The sequence below is a fragment of the Xyrauchen texanus genome, chromosome 22 (genome assembly GCF_025860055.1).
Source record: "Xyrauchen texanus isolate HMW12.3.18 chromosome 22, RBS_HiC_50CHRs, whole genome shotgun sequence".
Lineage (NCBI taxonomy): Eukaryota > Metazoa > Chordata > Actinopteri > Cypriniformes > Catostomidae > Xyrauchen > Xyrauchen texanus.
In genome coordinates, this window is record NC_068297.1 from 3,717,524 (window position 1) to 3,741,299 (window position 23,776).

The 23,776-nt window shown below is 39.7% G+C and overlaps 1 protein-coding gene across 2 annotated transcripts in view; it reads right to left on the minus strand.

The window, feature by feature from the left end:
* Window positions 1-508: 508 nt before the first annotated feature.
* The window catches only part of grm1b (glutamate receptor, metabotropic 1b), a 35,189-nt gene continuing 11,921 nt past the window's right edge, over window positions 509-23,776 (minus strand). The window contains exons 5-9 of one of the 2 annotated variants that reach the window (XM_052153663.1): window positions 20,873-21,119; window positions 20,338-20,506; window positions 20,009-20,135; window positions 8,357-9,287; window positions 509-2,703 (exon numbers count right to left, since the gene is read on the minus strand). In XM_052153663.1, coding sequence (XP_052009623.1) covers window positions 1,899-2,703; window positions 8,357-9,287; window positions 20,009-20,135; window positions 20,338-20,506; window positions 20,873-21,119 — 2,279 coding nt within the window. In that variant the 3' untranslated portion in view covers window positions 509-1,898. The remainder of the gene's footprint in view (window positions 2,704-8,356; window positions 9,288-20,008; window positions 20,136-20,337; window positions 20,507-20,872; window positions 21,120-23,776) is intronic. The other variant, XM_052153664.1, reaches the window with a different exon arrangement.

Sequence of the window (23,776 nt, forward strand, 5' to 3'; positions counted from 1 at the left end):
TATGTTGCAAACATACAAGGGCTGCTATTTCGTTATAATTAAATGCTACATTCTGGTGAAATTTCCGTCGGTGGCTCTGTTAAGCATTAATGATACCTTAAATCTTCTTTGAAGCATTGACTGTCTGGAGGCAGTAGTTTTAAAATAGCAAAGCATTGTAGTATTATTTGGATCTGACATTATAACACAATTACTAAATACAAAAGAAAAATCATGGTGTCTTGAAAAACTATTCTATATATATATATATATTTATTTATTTATTTATTTATTTAATTTTTTATGAAATGCATTACTTAATATCGCAAGCTCTGGCTTTCAGTTATGACCATTTAAACCCAGAGATACAAGTAATATAATTATATATTGTAAATTAATATTTGCATATACCTCATTATTTTAAAAAAATAATAAAATCCTAAATATACAGTATATAGAAGCAAGTCAATATATACAGTTTCTTTTGTACTTAAACACACACAAGCACGCACGCGTGCACAGTACGCACGCACACGTCACGCACAGAAGCAAATGCGCACACAATGCAAAAAAAGACATGGAAAGGTTTAACTGAAGGTGTCATAGTATTGACATTGGCACTTAAACACTATCCATTTTTTGCTACACTGTGATATCTGCACTTAGTTTAATGCATTTGTAAATGATTGTTCCTTTGATCAAATGTTTTTTCTACATTAATTAGCTGACCATATACCTAACACTGAAAAAAAATATGTTGCAGTTATTTTTAAAAATGTCATTTATAAAAGTCATGTTGACTGATTATTTAAAACACTTTCTTTTTATATTTAATTGGAACTGATGGAGTTGCTGCACTTAGTTTAAACTTAGTTTATTTGGGTACGTCCTAAACCTTCATTCACTGCTAATGGTATACTGATAAAATCCTTTAGATGATTTGATCTACAATGGAAAAGAATACGACAGAAATAGCTCATATTCTACAGCATGACTGATGTTGGTTTCATGTCAAATGCTGCCAAAATAAACAAGTGACAGTGACATAAATCATAGAGCATTTTCATGTTTGAAGCCCCTTTAATTCAGTTCATCACATTCATAAGCCCCCTTCTAAAAAATGTTTGTTAAAGGCTCGACATCAGGGTCCAAAATTCACCTTTTCCCACACCTGCCAATGTCGGTTGAACAGTGGGGTCAAAACATGCATGCACACATCTGGATCACACTCATAAAAAGCAAAAGACTTGATTTCATTAAATCACGTCACTATAAATACATTTTTGCTAACTGATTTTTTTCGTGGCTCATTGTACGTATTGCAGCAGTTTCCTGCTGTAATGAACACTAGAGGCGCTACAACAACAATTACTTTTATTCACTTTTACACAAATCACTAGTAAAGGGCAGATTATCAGTTCATTAACACTTACTTTTTGCCCTGTTTCTCACATCAACACTCTGTATAGAAGCACCACTAAATGATGTGGTTGCTTCAGCAGTTGCGTTTTTAATCTCACATTTGCTTTTTATGACACTGTCGGTTAGGTTTAGGTTGAAGGTTGAAACCTTATCTGTTTGGGATAAAATTTAACTTGCTTTTTGCGCCATGCAGTGGACATTTTACCTGCGATGCCGCGATACGTGCATGGACCCACGTAATATAATTTAGCAAAAATGTCGCCACAGCCACATCATTTTCATGAGATCAGGCTCGTCTACTTGTCGTGTGTTAATTGTAGACAATAGTCAAAATACATTCACTTCCAGAAAGTCTCTTTAAATACGCTGATAACAGGCAAATTCCCAGGACGATTAAGTTGCGTTGTTGCATGAACTAGTTGCTGTTATTTTCACAAAGTAGAAATAAACTAAGAGCTTGTGACATGATCACCTATAATGACGTCCTTATACATATTTCAAAGAGTTGAGGAGCTTTGCTTAAAGTCTCTGAGAATGACGGACGCGTGCGTCACGCTCGGAGGTGTGCATAAGTTGGATTCGGAAACGGGGGAATTAGGAATTGGGCTACCCGAGCCAAGGGAATCTCGGAACGGGGAAGGTGGCGTAAGTGCCATAGAGTCCTCTATTGCCATTTTAATCTGTACCAACTCATCCATATCGTGGATATGTGCATTGTCATACATGTAGCCGTGGAGAAGTCCAAACTGCTCATTTTCAATCTCTTCCAGAGGAGAGACAGGCTCTTCCGTGTAAGAGCTCAGTTGCATGGGCAGAATGGGCTGAGGATGCAATATATCGCCCAGTTCGGGCATGCTTATAATCTCATCCAAATCAGGCATGTTTGAGTGGAATTTGCCCACCCCTTTCTGGGGGTGGTCTGCAAAAACATGTTGGGGGAGAACATTGTTCTGTGGCAAATGTTGTTCAGGGGTGTAACATTTCAGATCTGTGCCCACCTCCATCATAGGCTTGCTTACAGGCGACTGCCTGAGTGTCATCAGAGGAGGGCTGCCCGAGGGGTTGTATCTAATCGGTTCGCCCTCGTCCTCCTCAGCCACATTGTACAGAGTCTTGGTGCTTAGATCGGAAAACTCCATGCCTGGGTTATTGAAGGTGTTAGTTAAGGGTTTGATGATAGCCATCTGATTGGAGCCGGCTTCCTGCCTCTTCACATGTACAGACAGTCTGTGCCACATGTGGTCTCCTTTCGGAGGCTGTCTTGAACCTGGTTCAGACCATGACACAGACTTGCCATTAGAACTATGAACAAAATAAAGACCACTGTTATTTCACAGGAACCGAGAAAGGTGAACACAAGAACAACATTTCTGGTTCATGTAAAAAGATAGAGTACAATGTGCAATTCTGAATATTTTTCTTTAGGTATTAAGTGTATCCTTAAAATGTACAAACCCTGTTTTTAGTACGAGATAGCGAAACCGTAAGAAATCTTACAAGTTGGCTCATATAAAAATGCATGACTTTTACTCCCATAGAGAAAAATAAAAGAACAAACAAAAAAATTTATTAAGATTTTTCCTAAGTTTAACTCCTAATCTAAACCTAAACCTAACCATAAAGTCTAACCTCTCACCCAAACCCTAAACCCTAAACCCGAACCACTATTTTACTAGGAAAATAACTTTTGTGTACCAGGGAAGACTACCATCGAGAAAAGCGTATCACAAATTATTGACATACATTGATGTGGCAGAGCGGAGGGCGGGGCCGGGTCGTGATCCTACACACCCGGTCCCGTATTAGGCTAATTAAGCCTCCGTGAGGGATAAGGGTCGACTGCAGAGAGATAGTTTACGGACATGTCCGTCATGTGTGTGTTTGTCTTTTGTTTAAGTTTTATATTAAACTATTATTTATATTGACAAGCCGGTTATCGCCTCCTTTCCGGGTTTCCGGCACCAGTGTAAAGGGATCAATGGAAAGGAGGCGGCGAGAACCGGAAACGATCTCTCTCTCTCGCACGATCCTCTGCAGTCGACCCTTTTCCCTCACGGAGGCTTGATTAGCCTAATACGGGACCGGGTGTGTAGGATCACGACCCGGCCCCGCCCTCCGCCCTGCCACAATTGACAAATAAGGAATGAGTAACACAATTTGTCCACAGACGTTTTCACTCTTAAAATAAAGTGTTGGATAGGAGGCTCGCTGAAACTTGATGCCTATTTTGGATGTTTTTTGATTGGTTGTATGGGGGAGGCTGTATGGGAATGAAAGTCATACATTTTCGAACAAGCCAAGTCATACGATATCATACGATATTGCCATCTTGTACAAATTGGGTGGGCGGCATGATTAAAATATATAAACGGTAATATCACGGTAACAGTATACAATGGGATCCAAAAGTCTCCACCACATTGAAAAGATACTCAACACTGAAAAGGCTTTAACCTGTTGATACGCCCCCTTTTTAAGCGCAAACCATGAAAATGACATACCTGAACTTAAATGGTTGTATTTATGGGACCCTTTGGAGTATGGACACAGTTGTAGTATCTTTTGAAAGAAGACACATTGGACTTTATTTCACAAGTTTAATAATCAATTTATGTTGTTATTTTTTAAAGTTAGAGAAGCTGAAGTTTATAGTAATGGAAATATTTTGTACTGAACATGTTTTATAATCTAAAAGACACAATAATAAAAGTATCAAGACAACCCAAAAATACAATGTTCTCAAAGCCACGAGTCTAAAGAAGTTACGTTTCAAATTTGAAGATGATCTCACAAAAAATGAGGTTCCTGCAGCTTTTATCTCTGTAAAATTGCTGCCGATGTACAGAGTAAAATTAAGGCTCTGCCTCTCAAGACGACACTAAATCTGACGGCACTGCTCGACTATTATAAATAAAACTATGCCACATTTTTAAAAATAGACTTTGGAGACAGGCTGGTTTTGTTTATGGGACTCCAATATATCAGATCATTTACAGTTTTACAACATGAATGCTGCTCAGATTGCAGTTTGTTGAAGAACGATGACGAAGGTGAGATCTCATGTAAACAATGGAGAATATATAAATATTTCTCACATTTATTACTCTTATGGACAAAAAGTGCTATTGGATGTTTTAATGAGCGCTTGTCATGGATGATTGACTCATGTGTGTTGAACTGGATTCATCTGGCGATCGTGTTTTCATAATAAAAGTCCTGTTTTGATATTGCATGTTTTCATTTGTACTCCTGCACAAATAACTCAGTTGCTGTTTCTGGAGGATTGCTATCGTGAAACAGAGATCGGATATCAATGTTGAATCCTTAAACCTTTAAAAAGTTGAATATTTGTTAACATTAATTACATTTATAGATGGTAAATTATATATTAAATTTAAGCAGAGTCACGTCACTACCGTGCGCGGGGGAATTGCGTATCAACAGGAATACTCCCGGTTTAATGTGCATAAGTTAAACTTGATCGACAGCATTTGTGGCAGACTTTTGACTCCCAAAGAATTTAATTTTGACTAGTCCCTCCTTGGCGACACCACAAAAAGAGGTGTTTAACAACACCCCTTAATAAGTTCTTTTTAATCTTGATTTGTTTGCAAAACGCAGATCATTCCTGCCCAATGGCGCAAATATTTCTATAGACCGCAACAGTTTGGTTCCGGAGGTAAAAATTAATTTATGATGACTTATAAACCTTTAATTAGACCTACCGTGAGCACAGAGATTGTTAATTGATGGATTGTGCTTCTGTTAAAGCCATTAGTCTGCGCTATTTAGTTGTTTGCAGGGGCGAGTTTATGATTTCTGAGGCCCCAAACAAACAACCAACCCCATTTAGAAAAATATTGCTTAAAAAAATGACATTTATTTTAAATCATAATTTTAAATTCATCTTATCAGCCGTTGTAGCCAGGGGCGAAAATTTCATCAAAATGTTGGGGGGGACAATAAACATAACAATCCTCAAGAGCAATTTTTGAAGGGGACACAAGGGGGTTTTTGTTGTTGCCCCGTTTGCATTTGTATTATTTTATTTCTTAAACAATTATTTTAAGAATATATAATTATATTATTTACAATACACATATTTTAATGATATTTTAGGGGAGGACAACCCTCAGATAGGGGTCCTGACCCCCCCAGACCCCAACCATCATATTATTATGTCATCATAATATGATACAGTAATACTATTATTACTTTGAGGATTTGTTGTATACAATAGTAATATATTTCTGTCTTATTGACTTTACTTTCAACTAGAGCTTATATTCTGATCATACCTGTCAACACTCCCGTTTTTCCCGGGAGTCTCACGCCCTACTCGTTCTGTTATTTCTCCCAGGAAACTCCCGTAATTTGTATGGCCCAAACCTCGTTATATGAATAATCACATCAATATATTATTCCAAGGTTGTCCAGTTGCCAGTTCTTGTATGAAACGCATCCTACTCACACAATCGACACATCATTCAAACTTCAACCCATTTATGACCTCAACCTGGCAACCTACAGCCCCGCTGTTGATATCTGCACAGGTAGTAGACGCAGGAAGGATTTTGTAACCGAAAGGTTGACGGGTATGATTCTGATGCTGAAGTGTATTGTTCACCATGTTGCATAAGGCTGTATTTTATGTAAGCAACGTAGGCAACATTCGTTACAGTATTGTAACAGTAAGCATACAAGGCACGACGGCCCCTCAGAACACTAGAGCAGCAGGTGGAAAAATGGACCTTTATCAAGTGCTGAAACCATTGCATGGTACAGAATAATCTGAAATAATGTTAAACATTGTAACAGTCATCTCTTTGCAGCCTGGACTTGTTCAGAACGTTAAATCTTTGTGACACCTGCGCTAAAAACAATCTAGATGCAGCGCAACGAATGAAACAGAACGCCAGAGTCTCGACAAGCGTTTTTGAAACCTGAAGTTCTTTTTAATTGACGCCAAGTGTGCCGCACAAGCCCTCAAAAGTGAAGCCAAAACGTCTCGATCGCCCCCCTGTGACTGGTCCTAGTATAGGTCATAAACCCCGCCTCCCCATGATATTCAACGGGACGTGAGACCAACTAAACAATTAAATTACACTTCATCACATATCTTTTTTCCAAAGATAGTTTCTGTCATTTACTGTCGTTTCTATCACGTTGATGTCATTTCAAGTGTTTGTTTTCAAAATAAGTTTGTTTTTAGTTATTTGATGCTGTGACATCATGATTGACAGCTGTGATTGACAGGTTCTCTGAGCGAAGTAGTCACTGAAGCACCAACTGAATTTTTTTCGGGATCTTCGGAGGACTGATTAGATTGGAGCTTTAAATTTAATATCAAAATTTCTATAATTCATTATTTCACACCGTCATAAGTCAAAAGTCATAAGTGCAGGGGCGTGTGCTTGCGATTGATTCAGCGAGAGTGGGGGCGGGGCCTTGATTTCGCAGCTTTACTTCCTGCTCACTACTGCGCAGGTCTGGTCCCAAAATCGCAACTGCGCAGACTCAAGTCCCAAGATGTCAGCGCCATATCGGGACACTGGCGGCTTCAGTTCTCACCAATGGAAAAGAGCGAAGGGGCGTCGTCCATCTTATTTTACAGTCTATGATTGACACAATGTCTAAACATTTTCCAGTCATGTGTGAGACAAGAAACAGCGAGACGTGATGCAGCAGTCAAGGATGTTCGTCCAGCGCGTTTACATTGAAAAACAATGGAAAAATAGAGTAGACGCACGCATAAATACGTTCAGTGTGAACGGCCCCTCATCCATTCGCACGTGAGCGAGAGCGCATGGGCGAAACAAGTTCGGAAGGCCTGTATATTTTTTTCATAAATTGCAAACCCAAACCCAAAGTCCTACTGATCCGAACCAAGAGGCTTTGTGAACCACGCATGTACCCAGAACAATGTGTCACCCCTCAAGCGGTTTTTGCCGAGCCATCCTACCAGGGTGAGGGGCCCCCGACGTTAGGGGCCCCACGCAATTGCGTGGTTTGCATGGTGGTTAAAACAGCTACTGGTTGTGTGTAATACTGGAACTCTTTGTGAAGAACTACACTACCCATGATCCTAAAGAGTAGGATCCACCGATCAGAAAATCACAGCCAACAAACCATGGCAAAAGAGCTCTGCGGTAACCGCCCACTCCCATGATGAATCTGAAACTCCCATATGAATATTTTTGAATAAAGCAAACATGTATTGTTTCTATATTTATAATTAACAACTTTCAAAGCAATAGTTTTATATCTTTCAGTAGATTTGAATTTGATTGCGTCATTTACAATGCTTCATCAGATTGTAGTTCATTCCCTCATTAAAGACACTACGTACACAGTCTTAGACCTTTGTCTTTTTGTCAGATTTCCAAATAATTATTTGCTTCAAATCAAAGTTTTTAATGTTGTGATTCACCTTGGAGCTGGTTGGTTTGGTTCAAGGCTTAGAACTATTTTATGAAAGATTTTAAAAAATTGAATGGGAAAAATATTCAAGACGACTGGAAAAGTGGGCGGGCATTGTTGTTCTCTATTGTTGACACATTTCTTCCGTCGCACGCTAAATACGTCATACCGCCCAACCCTACGGGTCTTCTTAGCTTGTTAGTATCTGATTGCAGACGTATTAATCTTTGCCACATAAGGTTAGCTACTTTACTGTACTGCAGTATACTATACTGAAACCATACTATACAGAGCTACTATAGTCACACAGTCTTTCTCAGACCTGTTGCGTAGACACCCTTGGGTGTGCAGGTTTTAATTGTAGTTGACCTGCAAATCAAAGATGTCTGGAAGAGCCGTTAATTGAAGAAGCTCCTGGAAATGGCATGATCTTTAGGTCTGGAGAGAAGCTAGAATTACAGAACTGGGCCCATGGGTTCTAACGCAACAGGATGAAGTGAGGTTATGCTAATGGCGCTAAACTTCTTGTACTTACTTTGCATTTCCAGGTGCGTTCTTCTTGCGTTTAAACATGTTGAGCAAACTGTTGCTCCTGCAAGCAATTTTGCCATCCCCTACATGCATACGCACCACGTCGGAAGTGGTGAACGCGCTGCGTACATTTCTCTCAGGCTTAGCGATGATGATGTACATTTTCGGTGTAAACATGCAGCCGAGGGCCACCGTTACGCTAAGACTCACAGAGAAGGAAGTGGTGATGATCTTATAGTTGGATCCAAAGTAAATCGGCACAAAAGCCAACCAGATAATGCACGTTGTGTACATAGTGAAGGCGATGTACTTGGCTTCGTTAAAGTTGGCAGGGACGTTGCGTGTTTTAAAGGCATAATAGGTGCAGCTTAGGATGAGTAGGCCGTTGTAGCCCAGTGGTGCCACCATGCCCAAATTGCTGGTATTGCAAATCAGATAAACTTCTCGGATACTGGGATAGGACTTGATTGGTTCTGGAGGCTCCAAAATGATCAACGTGACTTCCAACGTTAGTTGCACGCTGATGAGGATGAAAGCAATCACCACTTGTGCCCAGGCGCTCATGAATCGCGGCTTGCGCGTACAGATCTTCTTCTTGCTGCCGGCCAGAATGCGAGCGATGCGGTTGGTCTTGGTGATAAGAGCGGAGTAGCACATGGAGGCCGAGAGGCCCACCAGGAAGCGCTGTAGGTAACACGAGGCTACAGTGGGGCGGGCAATGAGAGTGAAGGGGCAAATGTAGCCCAGGAAGATTCCTGTGAGAATGATATAGCAGAGTTCACGGCTGGATGACTTGACAACAGGTGTGTCTCGGTACAATATGAAGATGAATGTGACAAAACTGGTCACCATGATGCCGAGACAGGAAAAGACGACAGCCACGATGGATTCTGGATGGCTCCACTCCAGGTAACGCAATGGAAGGGGCTCACAAACTGTGGAAAAAAGATAAAATTGTCAGTCAAAATCAGTCTAGACATTTAAAATACTGTATATGGGTGAATATTTTACACTTTTAGCACTGTGGACTTCTATAAATTAGAGTCTCGTTAAAAAAAGAGTCTCTATCATTGGAGATTTAAGTAATTTTTGTAATTTCTTCCTGAAAGTCTAGAAAATTCCCACCACAGTGTCATTTCCAGCATATTCAATTCTGTATTATGTTTAATTTAATTCTGTGGTGGGAATGACCATGTTGGAAATGAAATATACATTTTTGTTTCCGAGAAATAAAGTTGCAAACTCCTTTGTCTTGCTAAGACTAATTTCATTGCTAATATTTTATGTATCCTAAATGCACACAAATAATAATTTCACTTTTGCGTATTTTCTCAAAATTACAGTTGTGAGTGGAAATTATGACCAGTAAAAATATTCTCCTCTCAAGTGATATTGACCTTGAATTTTCTTTGTTTTCTTCAAACATCACTTGTCTCATATTTCATCTAAAGCATGCTCTTTACTGACACTTTTGTAACATGTACCATAACTTCAGAGAAATCTTTGTTTGAAAAATTGTTTGGTGTGGAGGAAATGACAGCACAACTTGTAGGGCAGTCGTAATTTTTGAAGGAAAAAAATAAAACTGATGGAAATAATTTCACACAATAAATATTAAAATGGTTTATGCTAATTTGTTTATGGCTAATTTCACTCTTTGTTTAGATTATCATACTTTTAAACATGCAATTATTTATTTATATACTGAAAGTCTGGGTTTTAGGCACAAGGCTAAAGGCTATGCATAAAAGGCATTTGAAAGTACCAAAAAATAAATGATTAAGGCCAATAAAAATAAACCCCAGGGACATGCTCTTTGTTTCATATGTTCACATACTCCTTGCAGAATCCGTAAGATGTTTAGCATTCATTTTTTTAATGAGAGAAATCATAAGCATTGCCTTACAGAACACGCATAACATATACAGTATTTAAGTATATTCCACAAGACAGTATCATAATTGAAATAAAAAAAAAAATTTGATCATACCGTTAAATGAACAGTTCACCACAAAATGAAAATTCTGTCATCATTTAATCTTTTCACATCTAAAAGTTAATTGTACTTTAAAAACATACTTTAAGTTTCAGAACTTAAATCTTCCTCCTCACAACAAAGAGAGCATTTGTTGAAATCAAGCAGCCAAAACGACTCATTCACATTGTGATGTCACTGTGGTAGACATTTGCATCTGACTGCCTCCACAACAACACACCAGCGCCTACTTCGTTTATTACTTCCGTAACCCCGCCCAGAAGCTTTTAAATGATTTACATTTATGCATTTGGCAGATGCTTTTATCCAAAGCACTTATTACAGGGACAATCCCCCTGGAGCAACCTGGAGTTAAGCGTCTTGCTCAAGGACACAATGGTGGTGACTGTGGGGATCAAACCTACAACCTTCTGATTACCGGATTACCAGTTATGTGCTTTAGACCACTACACCACCACAACTGATAGAGAAGAACTTTCATTTTTGGGTGTTCTAGCCCTTTAAGTATACTTCCACCTAATACGCAAACACTCTATGAGGCCATTTGGAGGTTGAGATCAAAGCGTGCATTGTTGACTATGAAAAATGGCAGAAGCGTAGCCTACACTTTGGATCGCCTCGTGTCTTTGTAGGACTGGCTATCTGAGTGTGACCAGCTCTCTTATGCACCAAGTGCTAAAGTAGGTTTTCAGCTCAACTAAAAATAAACAGCCCTTACACTGAGGGACCAGGCCATAAAAAAGAACCAAGGCAAAGTAGACTTCATAGACTGCAGCATGTGAGAGGAAACCAATGCTGCCTCATTACTGACACCAGTGCCATGACATCTGCATCACATATATTTGTATAGGATAAAACTTAATGCAATTAAAGGAATAGTTCACCCAGAAATGGAAATTCTGTGATCATTTAATCACCCCCTTGCGATTCCAACCCAGTATTATTTACCAGCCTAAGCTGGTTTTCAGGGAGACCAGCTTAAAGTAGCTAAGACCAGCAAACCAGCATAGGCTGGTTAAAAGTTCCAAAATGTTCCAAAATGACAAAAAAAGCTTGATGAACGTATCATAAAAGTAGTCGATACTTTTGGTGCACAATATTCCATAGATGTGTGAGCACCCCTGCTGTAAATATGATGGAGGCTTTCTTTTATTTGACTTTCATATGTAACATAAAATAATTACCATATGACAATAGCTTCCTTCCCTACCCAGTGCAGTTTACATTCCTGTCACAGAGAATTGATTGCATAGGTACACTATTAGGTTAGGCATTGGTCATAATTTTTGAAAAATAAACAACAACATAAACTTGTTACTTGAGCATGTAACTTAAAATGCCCTTTTTCTCTCCAGACAAGTAACTTGTTTAACTGGACAAGTGAATGACCAATTGACTTGTTCGGAGGACAAGCACATGATGATGAATAATGTCAAATGCATGCTCTAGTCGATTTTGTGTTTTGACCGTTTCTGAACTGCGTTAAACTCCGTCTTATTTTCAATGCTTTGTGGATGTGACTTTTTTGCTGTGTCAACACCATTTATGATTTAATTACTACTAGAGCACAACATTGATTAAAAGAGCACAAAGTTCTTCATAGATCTAGCCTCTTAAGATTGATGATGCAAAGTAAGTACAAGAAGTTTAGCACCATTAGCATAACCTCACTTCATCCTGTTGCGTTAGAACCCATGGGGCCAGTTCTGTAATTCAGATTGATGCATTTAACTTAAAAATGTACAAAGATTTCTTCCGGGTGAGCATAACCCCCCTAGAGGGTTCGAGGTCCACCCACCACAGTCTCACAAAATCCTGTGGGAAATACTGAAATTTCCATCTGTTCCTCGCAAAATGACTTGAAATATAGCACACAATTCTTTTGATGGTTTAATACATTGATAGTAGCTTTGCATCTAAAATCACTATCCACTTCCGTTGTATGGAAAAGATCTGCTCGAACATTCTGCCTAAGAAAATACTTGGTTGGAACAACATGAGTCTGAGTAAATGATGACAGTGTTTCAATTTCTGGGTAAACTAACCTCTTAAAAAACTGTCTGTGAATCTGTGAATAACAGCAGTACCTAGTAGAGTGGAATATATTCTGTATATTGAACTAATGAAAAATACATCACTGGGACACTGTTATGCTGCTGCATTAACATTGACCATCACTGTGTATGAAAATAGGCCAGGGAAGAAGACAGTGAAGTAGGGCTGTCACAGGCAATAAATTGTATGGCGCTAGCACTCTGTAAAAATGATAAATGGCCTTCAGGTGTGATGGGAAACCTTTTGAAAATAGGACAAAGAAGGTATTTTAAAGAGCCAATTCAGTTATAATGTAACACTTTGAGTAAGCTGTTTTGCATATATGATTTGACAACTAATCTAGACATTTTATAACTAATATACAGTAGATAGACATGTTTCAAATGTTGACAGTTTGAGAAAAATGTGAGTGGTGCTTGCCCATGCAAAAGTTGCCGTTTTAATTTTGGGGTGTTGTGGGAAGTTGCCAGGGCGTTGCTACTGTATGTGGTTGCTAAGGTGTTCTGAGTGATTTATAGTGCATTACTATGTGGTTGCTAGTGTTGCAAGGGTGTTTTGGTTGCTAGATGTATGCTAGAGTGTTTTGGGTAGTTACCAGGTGTTCTCTAGGGTGTTTTTTAGGGTGTTTTGGGTTGTTGCTAGACATTTGGAAGGGTGATTTGGGTGGTTGCTAGATGTTTTTTTAGGGTGTTTTGGGTGGTTACCAGGAGTTTTCTAGGGTGTTTTGGTTGCTAGATGTTTGCAAGGGTGTTTTGGGTGGTTGCTAGATGTTTTTTTAGGGTGTTTTGGGTGGTTACCAGGAGTTCTCTAGGGTGTTTTTTTAAGGTGTTTTGGGTGGTTACCAGGAGTTCTCTAGGGTGTTTTGGGTGGTTGCTAGACATTTGCAAGGGTGTTTTGGGTGGATGCTAGATGTTTTTTAGGGTGTTTTGGGTGGTTACCAGGAGTTTTCTAGGGTGTGTTTTTAGGGTGTTTTGGTTGCTAGATGTTTGCAAGGGTGTTTTGGGTGGTTGCAAGACGTTTTTTTAAGGGTGTTTTGGGTGGTTGCTAGATGTTTTTAGGTGTTTGGGTGGTTACAGAGTTCTAGGGTGTGTTTTAGGTGTTTTGGGTGGTTGCTAGATGTTTTTTAGGGTGTTTTGGGTGGTTACCAGGAGTTCTCTAGGGTGTTTTTTAAGGATGTTTTGGGTGGTTGCTAGATGTTTGTAAGGGTGTTTTGGGTGGTTGCTAGATGTTTTTTTTAGGGTGTTTTGGGTGGTTACCAGGAGTTCTCTAGGGTGTTTTTTTAGGGTGTTTTGGGTGGTTGCCAGGAGTTTGCTGGGGTGTTTTTGGTGGTTGCTAGAAGTTTGCAAGGGTGTATTGGGTGGTTCCTAGATGTTTTTCTAGTGTGTTTTGGATGGTTGCTAGATGTTTTTTAGGGTGTTTTGGGTGGTTACCAGGAGAACTCTAGGGTGTTTTGGGTGGTTGCCAGGAGTTTGCTGGTGTGTTTTGAGTGGTTACTAGAAGTTTGTTAGGATGCTTTGGGTTGTTACAAGGAGCGTTCTAGGGTGTTTTGGGCGGTTGCTATGAGTTGCTAAGACATTTTGGGTGGATGCAAGGAGTTTGCTTGGGTGTTTTGGGCGGTTGCTAGTAGTTTTTCTAGGGTGTTTGCTAGAGGTTTGCAAGGGTGTTTGACGCAGTCAAACTAAGTTCGACACTTAGAGGTTTGCAAGGAATGGTTGATACAGTCAACCATTAGATCCTTCTGTCTACCCGCTCTACTCTGGGCATTGCAAGAAATTTAAGTGCAAGCATAGTTCTAGCAGGAGACTCACAGCTGTACATCGACACACCATTTTCTATTTATCTCCTATCCAATCATGTCAGCCATTGCTTTAAAAGCCTGCTTTCTATCTACCTCTTTGCTGTTTCAGTGTGCCATACGGCAATTCATTCGACAGCTCACTATGTTCAAACATCAAGTCAACCTCGCTCGCCGACAAGCTAATACCCAGCTCTGGACATGGATTTAGTCACTTGCTCCTTACCTTCTATCCAGGGTCAGCAGCTCCATGCCGCAGCGCGTGTCTGCAATTTACAGAGTCTCTGTGTTGTTGCGGCCATTTTGGAATGATAATAGAAATGTTAGCCAGGCATCTTCATCATCCCCGATCTCTCCAGGCCACAGGTGAACCAGCTTATTCATATTATCTTGGGAAGGCTGTCTTACCTCCCCGACGATGCTGCCACTCCATCTCAAATTTCTGCCCTGAATTAAACCTACAGGGTGTAAACGATCAGCAAATCCAGATCTCCATACAGATCTCAGTCAAGTAGGAGACCTCCCTCAGTCAAAGCCACCTCATCAACCGCACCTGGAATGCACGACCCATAGCTGGAAGGTGTGTGCTCCTCGCCAATTCCATCAAAATCATCCCCTCAAGGCAGCTGCTTGTCCCTATCAGAAATACGCTAAGTTCTCAATTATCTTCTCTTGGGGGAAACAATAGTTAAATGCATTTAGAGGATGGTGCACAGGATTTTAGGCTTTCTGCTGCCAATGTTGTCTGTTCATCATAACCCTCATCTGCATCAATATTCAATTTGATATTTAATTTCACTTGAGCATTTGGTTCTCATAGTTCATGGTAGGCGATCACACGTTTCACAGCATGATGGCTACACCATGTGGGCAACTGAGTTTAAGGTTCACAACTTTGATTTGTTCACCTCATTGCAAGCCCGAGCACACACCACTTCGGGGAATCAAGATCTATTATTTATGCTTGTCATCATGCATAACTACTTGTGTACAGGAATTAAGATGCCTTGTTTTATTGGTCACTTCTATTGCACATTAAATCAAGAAGTGTTTCGTACTTCATACGTCTACTTCTGCGTTCTCCAAATAAGGAAGCACCATCTGTTGTTGCATGCCTCTGACACCTAGCTGTAGGCTCAATACATTTTCGTATTTCAAATCCACACATTTCCCATTAACAGCGCAATGCATTTTACTGCCTATATGATCAAGTCAAACCAGGGGTCAACTCTTATCCCACAATAATGTTTTATGTTTTATAAATCATGCCGGCATCATTACAGTGCAGAGATTTGTATAATAGGGGTCTCATTCATTATTTTATTAGTGATAGTACCATGTTTCAATTAGTGATGGCAAAGTGAATTGTCATGAATCAACAAGGCTTTCAATATGAGGTTAAATCGGTTCATTACAGTTTGGGAACAATAAAATTAATAATCAACTAGAGTTATATAAGTAAATATATAAATGAATGCATGGGGGGTGTTGGTCATATGAGTTCTGCAACGTATAACGTGTGAGTATGGGCAGCTGGTGGACTTTCTGGTGCTCTCTTCCCTAGGGAGTTGGTGCCCTACTCAGACTGCATAGTCAGCTTATAGGGAGCGGAGTAACATTATATTAACAGGGGAGTGAAATGTGCACAAGTGGCTATTGGGTTCAAACTCGTATTGTGTGCCACGGCACACTTTTTACGACTTAAACATTCTACGGCACACCACTATCCCACATAGGCTAACCATTGTCAATAGAACTTGTCTGTGTTTTCTGTCCATCTTAGTGTGTTTACTTGTAATGTTTGAATGGAGATGTAATGTTTCAAGGGAGACTAATACTGAGGCAATTGTCATTAGATTTAGCATCTTTGCCTCAGTCAGATGACTCCTCGTGGCAGTTTTAATTTGGTTCTGGAGGCTGAAGTCAATCACTGCATTGCCCTCCACATGACAAGAGTTGCAGAAAGCATCACAGAGGGGGCGATTTTACGAATTTGCTGTAAAATGTGGGAGGTGTGCACAATAAACATTGAAAACATTGCAGTTGCTTTGATAGTAGAAAGAAATAAAAGAACTCATTTATGTTTAGGGCCAAGCGTTTTCTTGGTGAATTTATATTAGTCCAAAAACTGGGGTCTCTGATATTTGTTAATGAGAAGGTAATATTTAAATAAAAGAAATGAGACATTCAATGTCTCTTCACAAATTTGGACAGTTTTTAAATATATCTTAGAAGATATTTTTGGTGAAGCAAAGGCGTGTGTGAAAAATGCTTTGGTGTAAAGTGACGTCACTTCATAGACTTCAATGTATTCTGCAGCGCTGACTCACTTTTAATATCTTTGATAAATATCACTCACTTTTGCACATTAATCATTGCTATTCACAATCACAAAAGTGACCGATTATGGTTTCAAAACGGGAAACTGGAATTTGATAATTTTCCACGGCACACCTGATACTACTAGTGTGCCACGGCACAGTGGTTGGGGAAACGCTGCTCTAGGTTAGTTTAACAACTGTGTTAGTCTAAACACATTGTTTTTATTTTAAGTTAAAAATGTATGTTTCTCTCTACTCCATTCACTGTAAATACACTCACGGTCAGGGCAGCTACATTTAGCTCCAGGTAAGTAAGGTTTTGTTAACTCTTGGATAAAACCTGTGCCAGATTAGCTTCTTGCGAAGCAGATACCGAAAATTAAGTCGACTGAAGCTTTACATGTCAAAAACAATGAGCCCCTCTACGTTTCAAATACAAGCATGTCTATCCTCCTGCAAGGATAACGTATAATCATATCTGCCTCCCTTACCAGGGCTTCCATAATCCCAAGCATGGTTTTCCTTCACATAGGTAATGCACAAGTCTTGCTCGGCCTTGTCGAAGGGCTCATGTGTAAAAGTTGTTCATCTTTTGACAGAAGGTATTGCACAACATGTCACCCTTTTCACTTTTTTTGCAAAGATATGCCACAAACAACATCCGTCCTCGTCACAGGGCTCATAATCAAACGCTGTTTATCTTTTAACAAAGGGTATTGCACAACAATGTTGCCCTTATCGTGGGGCTTTATGCTTTATTGCTAACTTTTTGGCAAAGATATTCCACAAACAACTTCCACCTTCGTCGGAAGGCACACAATCAAACTTTGATTATCTTTCAACAAGAGTATTGCACAACAACGTTGCCCTTATCATGGGGCTTTATGCTACTTTGTTAATCTTTAGGCAAATATATTCCACAAGCAACGGTCACCCTCATTGGAGGGCTCAAAATCAAACGTCATCTACATTGCTCATATAACCACCCTCATCGGAGGGCTCATACATACGTTAATTATCTTCAGCAAAGAGATCATACAACTATATCACCCTCATCATAGGGCTCAAACAAATCATTGTCAATCCTTTGGCAGATATATCACAATTAACATTCATACGCAAGCATTACTATAATCAAGCAAGGAGATCACACGAACCATGCCCCTTTCTCTTAAGTTTCATCAGCATACATGAGCATGCCAGGGATGTCAAAATTCATGCACTATTGTCTATTCAAGCACTCACATCTCCTTTTCTGTTCTTCAGACTGAAATTCCAGCCATGAAGACCAGGTTTGTAACCCGCATGGAACTCCTCTCTTTTGGTGGTAGTATCTGGGTTTTCTTTTTGGGGTAGGCTCCTCGCCCACTGCATTCTATCTCCGGCAGGATCTGACGGTTCTAGTGTCAATCTCATCGGACCGCCAGACAGGGCTTGCGCCAAAAGAGACATTACAACTATTATTTCATTAAATAAATGTAATTTACTTAAGTCTGTGAGTCTTCCTGATAGAACTATGATTGACTGGTTCAAGTCCTATCTATTAGGTTTGTCTTTCAAGGTTGCCTGGAGAGTTGAGGTGTCCAAGTCACATCAGCTACTTACTGGGGTACCTCAGGGCTCAGTGCTTGAACCACTTCTCTTCTATATATTCACAACATCACTAGGACCCATTATTCAAGCACATGGATGAATGACTGTTACATTTATATATATATATATATAAATGAATGATACATTTATATAGCGCTTTTTCTGAAATTACACTCAAAGCACTTTTCATAGTGGACAGGGGACTCTCCTCAACCACCACCAGTGTGCAGCATCCTCTACGGCAGCCATAGTGCACCAGTATGCTCACCATACACCAGCTGTTGGTGGAAAGCAGAAAGTAGGGTGATACAGCCAATTATTGGAGGGGGATTATTCAAAGGCCATGATTGATAAGGACCAATGCTGGGAATTTTGCCAGGACAAGTTCCCTGGGATTTTTAATTCTTCAGAGAGTCAGGACATCTGTTTAACATCTCATTCGGAGATGGAGATGGGTCTTGATTCTCTTGGATTCTCTTACCACTTCTACGTCGATGACACACAGCTCTTCTTGTCTTTCCAGCCCAATGACCCCACGGTGACGGCTCGAATCTTGGCCTGTTTGGCAGATGCTATTTTTCTCACCACAATTGTACAGAGTGGTTATCTGAGTTAATGTAGATTTTGTCATTTCGAACCAGTCTGACCATTCTCTGTTGACCTCTCTCATAAATAAGACAGTTCCGTCTGCAGATATGCCCCTCACTGGATGTTATGGCACCAATCTCAGTAAATTCTAGAGACTTTTGTGTGTGAAAATCCCAGGAGATCAGCAGTTACAGAAATACTCAAACCAGCCTATCTGGCACCAACAATCATGCCACAATCCAAATCACTGAGATCACATTTTCCCCCCATTCTGACAGTTGATGTGAACATGACCTGAAGCTCCTAACCCATATCTGCATGATTTTATGCACTGCAATGTAGCCACTCAACTGGCTGATTAGATAATCGCATGCTTGATTGTTGGTGTAAGATGGGCTGGTTTGAGTATTTCTATAACTGCTGATCTCCTGGGATTTTCTCACACAAAAGTCTCTAGAATATACTCCAAATGGTTCCAAAAACCAAAACCATCCTGTGAGGGGCAGTTCTGCGGACAGAAATGCCTTGTTGTTGAGAGAAGTCAACAGAGAATGGCTAGACTGGTTCGAACTGACAATGTCTATGGTAACTCAGATAACCGCTCTGTACAATTGTGGTGAGAAGAGATGTGGGCCTCCACAATATTATTCAGGTTATTTTAATGTTTTGGTTGATCACAGTGTATGTGTATGTATGTGTATATATATATATATATATATATATAATTCTTGTTGCACTCTAATATGTCTTGGATAGTATTTTTCTGATGCAACTGAAACTTTGAAAATGAAGCACTTTACGTACTACTGACTCCTTAAGATGAATTGCTTATGTTGTATTATTCCTCTTTCTTAAGTCACTTTGGATAAAAGCATCTGCTAAATGAATAAATGTAAATGTAATGTTTTGGGTGGTTGCCAGGAGTTTGGTAGTGTGTTTTGGATGGTTGCTAGACGTTTGCTATGTTTTGCTTGGTTGATAGATGTTTTTCTAGGGTGTTTGGGATGGTTGCCAGGAGTTTGCTGGGGTGTTTTGGGTGGTTGCTAGACATTTGCAAGGGGGTTTTGGGTGATTGGTAGATGTTTTTCTAGGGTGTTTGGGTACTTTTATAATTTCAGCAACCAGTAAGTGTTTAGTTTAATAAAAACTATTTTAACACATTTTCCAGTGTTTAAATACATTCAGCAGATTTTCCCCCTTAATCAATGTACATCATGCAAAAAATAAGTCCTTATACTCTGTCTGGACTTTGAGGTAATCAACAAAACAACTTTTCCAATTTAAGGAAATGAAATGAAGCCATATTACCTTGCAGTTCTTCATCTGGCCACCATCCCAGCTCACAGGCTTTGCAGGTGAACTCATCCTGGACATATTCATTGTCTTTACAAGCCGTACAAATCCAACAGCAGCTCACCTCTCCTTTCCTGATCACCTGAGAGACACACAGTAGGGTTTGGAATGATTGTAGGGTCATAATGATGGAATTGTCGTTTTGGGGGTGAGCAATCCCTTTACATTAATAACATCACTTCTGTTCTTGTGTTAGGATGAGGAGCAAAGGCTGCAATTACAAATGAAGGTAAGTATTCATACTTCTTAAATGGAGGTTTGTGATCATAAGTATACACACTTACTTTAATCTCTCCTTTAGAGCAGGGCTCACTGCAGACTGAATGTACCATCTCGCTACGGTTCATCTGGATCATATAATCATCAATACTAAGAATACCTTCATGCCAAGAGCCCACGTTTATATAGTCATAGACTCCAGGCTCGACATACTGCAGGTTCATAATGTCATACCTTCAAGAAAGAGAGAGACAGAAGGCTAAAATTAATCCACAATATGAGATTCATACTGGAGTTCTTGTGATTTTAGAACTACTTGTATTTTTCAAAAGTACTATACTTTGGTGCATAGCTGGTTCTGTACCATTTGTGCAACAGACATTAATTATAAAAAAAAAAAAATGTGTTTACTTTCCTTTGAATCTCAACACAAAAGCCTTGAAGATTTGCTTTCCAAGTGCCCTGAAATATCTTTGAATAAGTTGTTACAAGTTATGGACCTGCTCCAAGGCAGTTTAAAATTGTATTTATAGCCATTTTTTTTAATTCATTTGTTGCATCATATGTAGATTTTTATGTAGGCCTGCAAGTAAGACTGACCTGCCTGGTAAGTCCCCATTTTCATCGAACCAAACATCCTCTCCAGACACTCCAGTAAAGGAGGTCTTGAGGAGGAAGTCCAGGAGTTTGCTGCCGTCGATGGGGTCCATTGCCTCACACAGTCCAATGTGACCCGGGCACAGGTGCTGATGCATGTCATGCAGGCCGTGAGCCATGGCATATATAGCATTGATGACAAAACCCATCTTGCTGTCCTGGACATAGTTGTCCTCCAAGCTTTCATAACCTATAAGATTGGTCAAACCGAACAACATTTATTAGAGCACCTTTTAGACAACATGAAGTTGAATCTTTTGGCACCCTTAGATCTTTTAAGTCAACATGAAATGGCATTTGTAACCAATTTTATTCTAAAATGTGAAAAACAAGAAAAATGTTTAGGGTGGGATTTGATTTTATTTATCACGAATTTTGGACCATAAAAAAAAAATGGGTGTTTCAAACTGAAATGAAGCCAGACCAGAATTTTAGTTATTTAATTTTTCATATTCAAAAATACAGTTGAAGCTATATACAACTGAACAACATGCAATAGCAATTTTGGTCAGTTCATATCAGACATGTTCACGATACAGTACAGTGAATTGAGTCTTTAGTTCAATATATATATATATATAAAAAGTTTAAATATCATTAATAGGCTGTAAATCACTGTCACCTGGCACCTGTTAATTTTCTCAGCACTGGTCAGGATGAAGCAATCACAGTCATTCAGGGACGGACTGGGGCTAAAAAACAGCCCTGGACTTTCTCCCAAATAGGCCCATCATCCGGCCATTCGCCACTAGCCTCTTTTCTTTTACTTTTTCCCATCCACCTTTCTCCTTACGTTTTCTGCTAGCCATTCTGCCGGCGATTTAACCCTTTCACATAAATGTAAAATATTCTGGCTGACTGTTATTTAGACCGTTATTTACTTTATGGTTTCCATGGTGACGCGTCATTGCTTGTCACGTGACACCGCAGCCACAACAGCACTGAATGAATGATGATATGCTTTATGCCGTTTTTCCTTTTTTATTAAAAATATTCACACATTTGTTAGCATGTTAGCATGAAATATCTGATATTCAGATTGTCAAATAAATGCAAGTGGGTGAGTTTTGTTGTCTAAACACCTTTATAACGATCGCGTTAGTTGAGCTGTGAGCGATGGCGCCGTCATAGTGCCACAGTTCAGAGAATCGGACCTGTTGGATTTAGGCTACAACACGTTAATTCATCCACTTCTCCCAAAATACATGAAAGTAAGTGACCGGTGAACTGGGAGAAGAATAGAGTAAACTTTAAAGTTACTTTCACAATGTGTATCTGATTGATATGAATAAAACGTGTCTAATTATTATGGAAAGGAATATTATTGCCGTTTCCATAGACATCAGTGTGTATTTTACAAACTCTATGTCTCTCTAAATGTATTGTATTGTTTGTTTAGTACCTACGTATGTGAAATGAAATTATATGTCTGAAACCTAAAACCTAAAAGAAACATGTGGTTGAAAACACTGAAAACTAAGTTGTGATATGACAGCGCTGAGCGCGTCCGTCTCTGGCTCAGCGCCAGCCAACGCGCGAAAGCACATTTAATATTAGCAGCTAATCACGGTGCACTGACCGTTCTAATCACACTGGTTGGTGGGTGTGTGTGTGTGTGTGTGTGTGTGTGTGTGTGTGTGTGTGATCGTACGTGCGAAAGGGTTAATTTCGTCCTGGCTGCAGCTCATGTACAAAACTGTACATTTTTCTAAACTGACCTGCTTCCATTACAAATCTGACTGCGGCCGGGGACGAATCACAAACTGGCTAGTAGGCCGACTCTTCTTCCTCAGTTTTTTTTTTTTTTTTACACGTTGCATATAAGTGATCGTATTAGTGTCCCTACTGTTGGCTGTTCATATTGCTTTATTATACTTTTTTTTGTGCCGACGGACGGCCCTCGGTTGGACGGCCGTTCTGGACTTTTCCCGAACGCACAGATTGTCAGTCCGTCCCTGCAGTCATTTACTATAACTGGATGGATGAGTAGTTTGATATATATATAGAGCTGCGGTGGGATTCCATCCACAGGTACGAATCATTGCAATTATCGTTTTAATTCAAAATGACTATTCAGTGTTAAAATACCTCCAATTAGATATAAAAACATCCTGAGATTTGAAGGTTTTCTGAGGCGTCAAGAGCCCCTGAAGGAAGTTTTGTGTCTCAAAAGTAATAGTGTCACAAGTTCAGTTCGTCCAGCAATTTTATGACTTTAGAAAACATAGAAAATAGTCACTGAAGAAAAAAAAAACTCATATCTTCTATATAAAACTCACATTTGGGGAGGGCTTTTGACTAGGACGTACAGGCTGAAGTTCAAGTTTGTTATGATGCAGACGAGGGAGTGGGATCAAAATGCGGTTTTATTAGACAAAGTGGAAAATAAACAGACAGGAACAAAAGAAACTACCACGATGGGTAAACGGAAACTAAAACACGAACACATTCAAGGGCACACGAAACGGGAAAACACGGCTGAAATGAACACGGGAAGACAGACAACGGAGAAAACATCGGAACAGGGAAACATCGGAACAGGGAAACATCGGAACAGGGAAACATCAGAACAGTTGAAACATCCATAACATTCACATGTAATGAAACAACGACCGACAAGGGAAAGGAGGAACAAACAGGGTTTAAATACACAAGGACAGGATGATTACAAACGATAAACAGGTGCGAACAATAACACAATGTTGGAGACCGGGAACCATGGTGACGGTGACATGGAAAACACGGGGCAGACAACAGGGAATCGTGACAAAGTTCACCCTTCAGAGCATCTCGTCGTATCCCAATGGTAACAATTATTTTTAATCATTGCAGTAACTATTATTACAT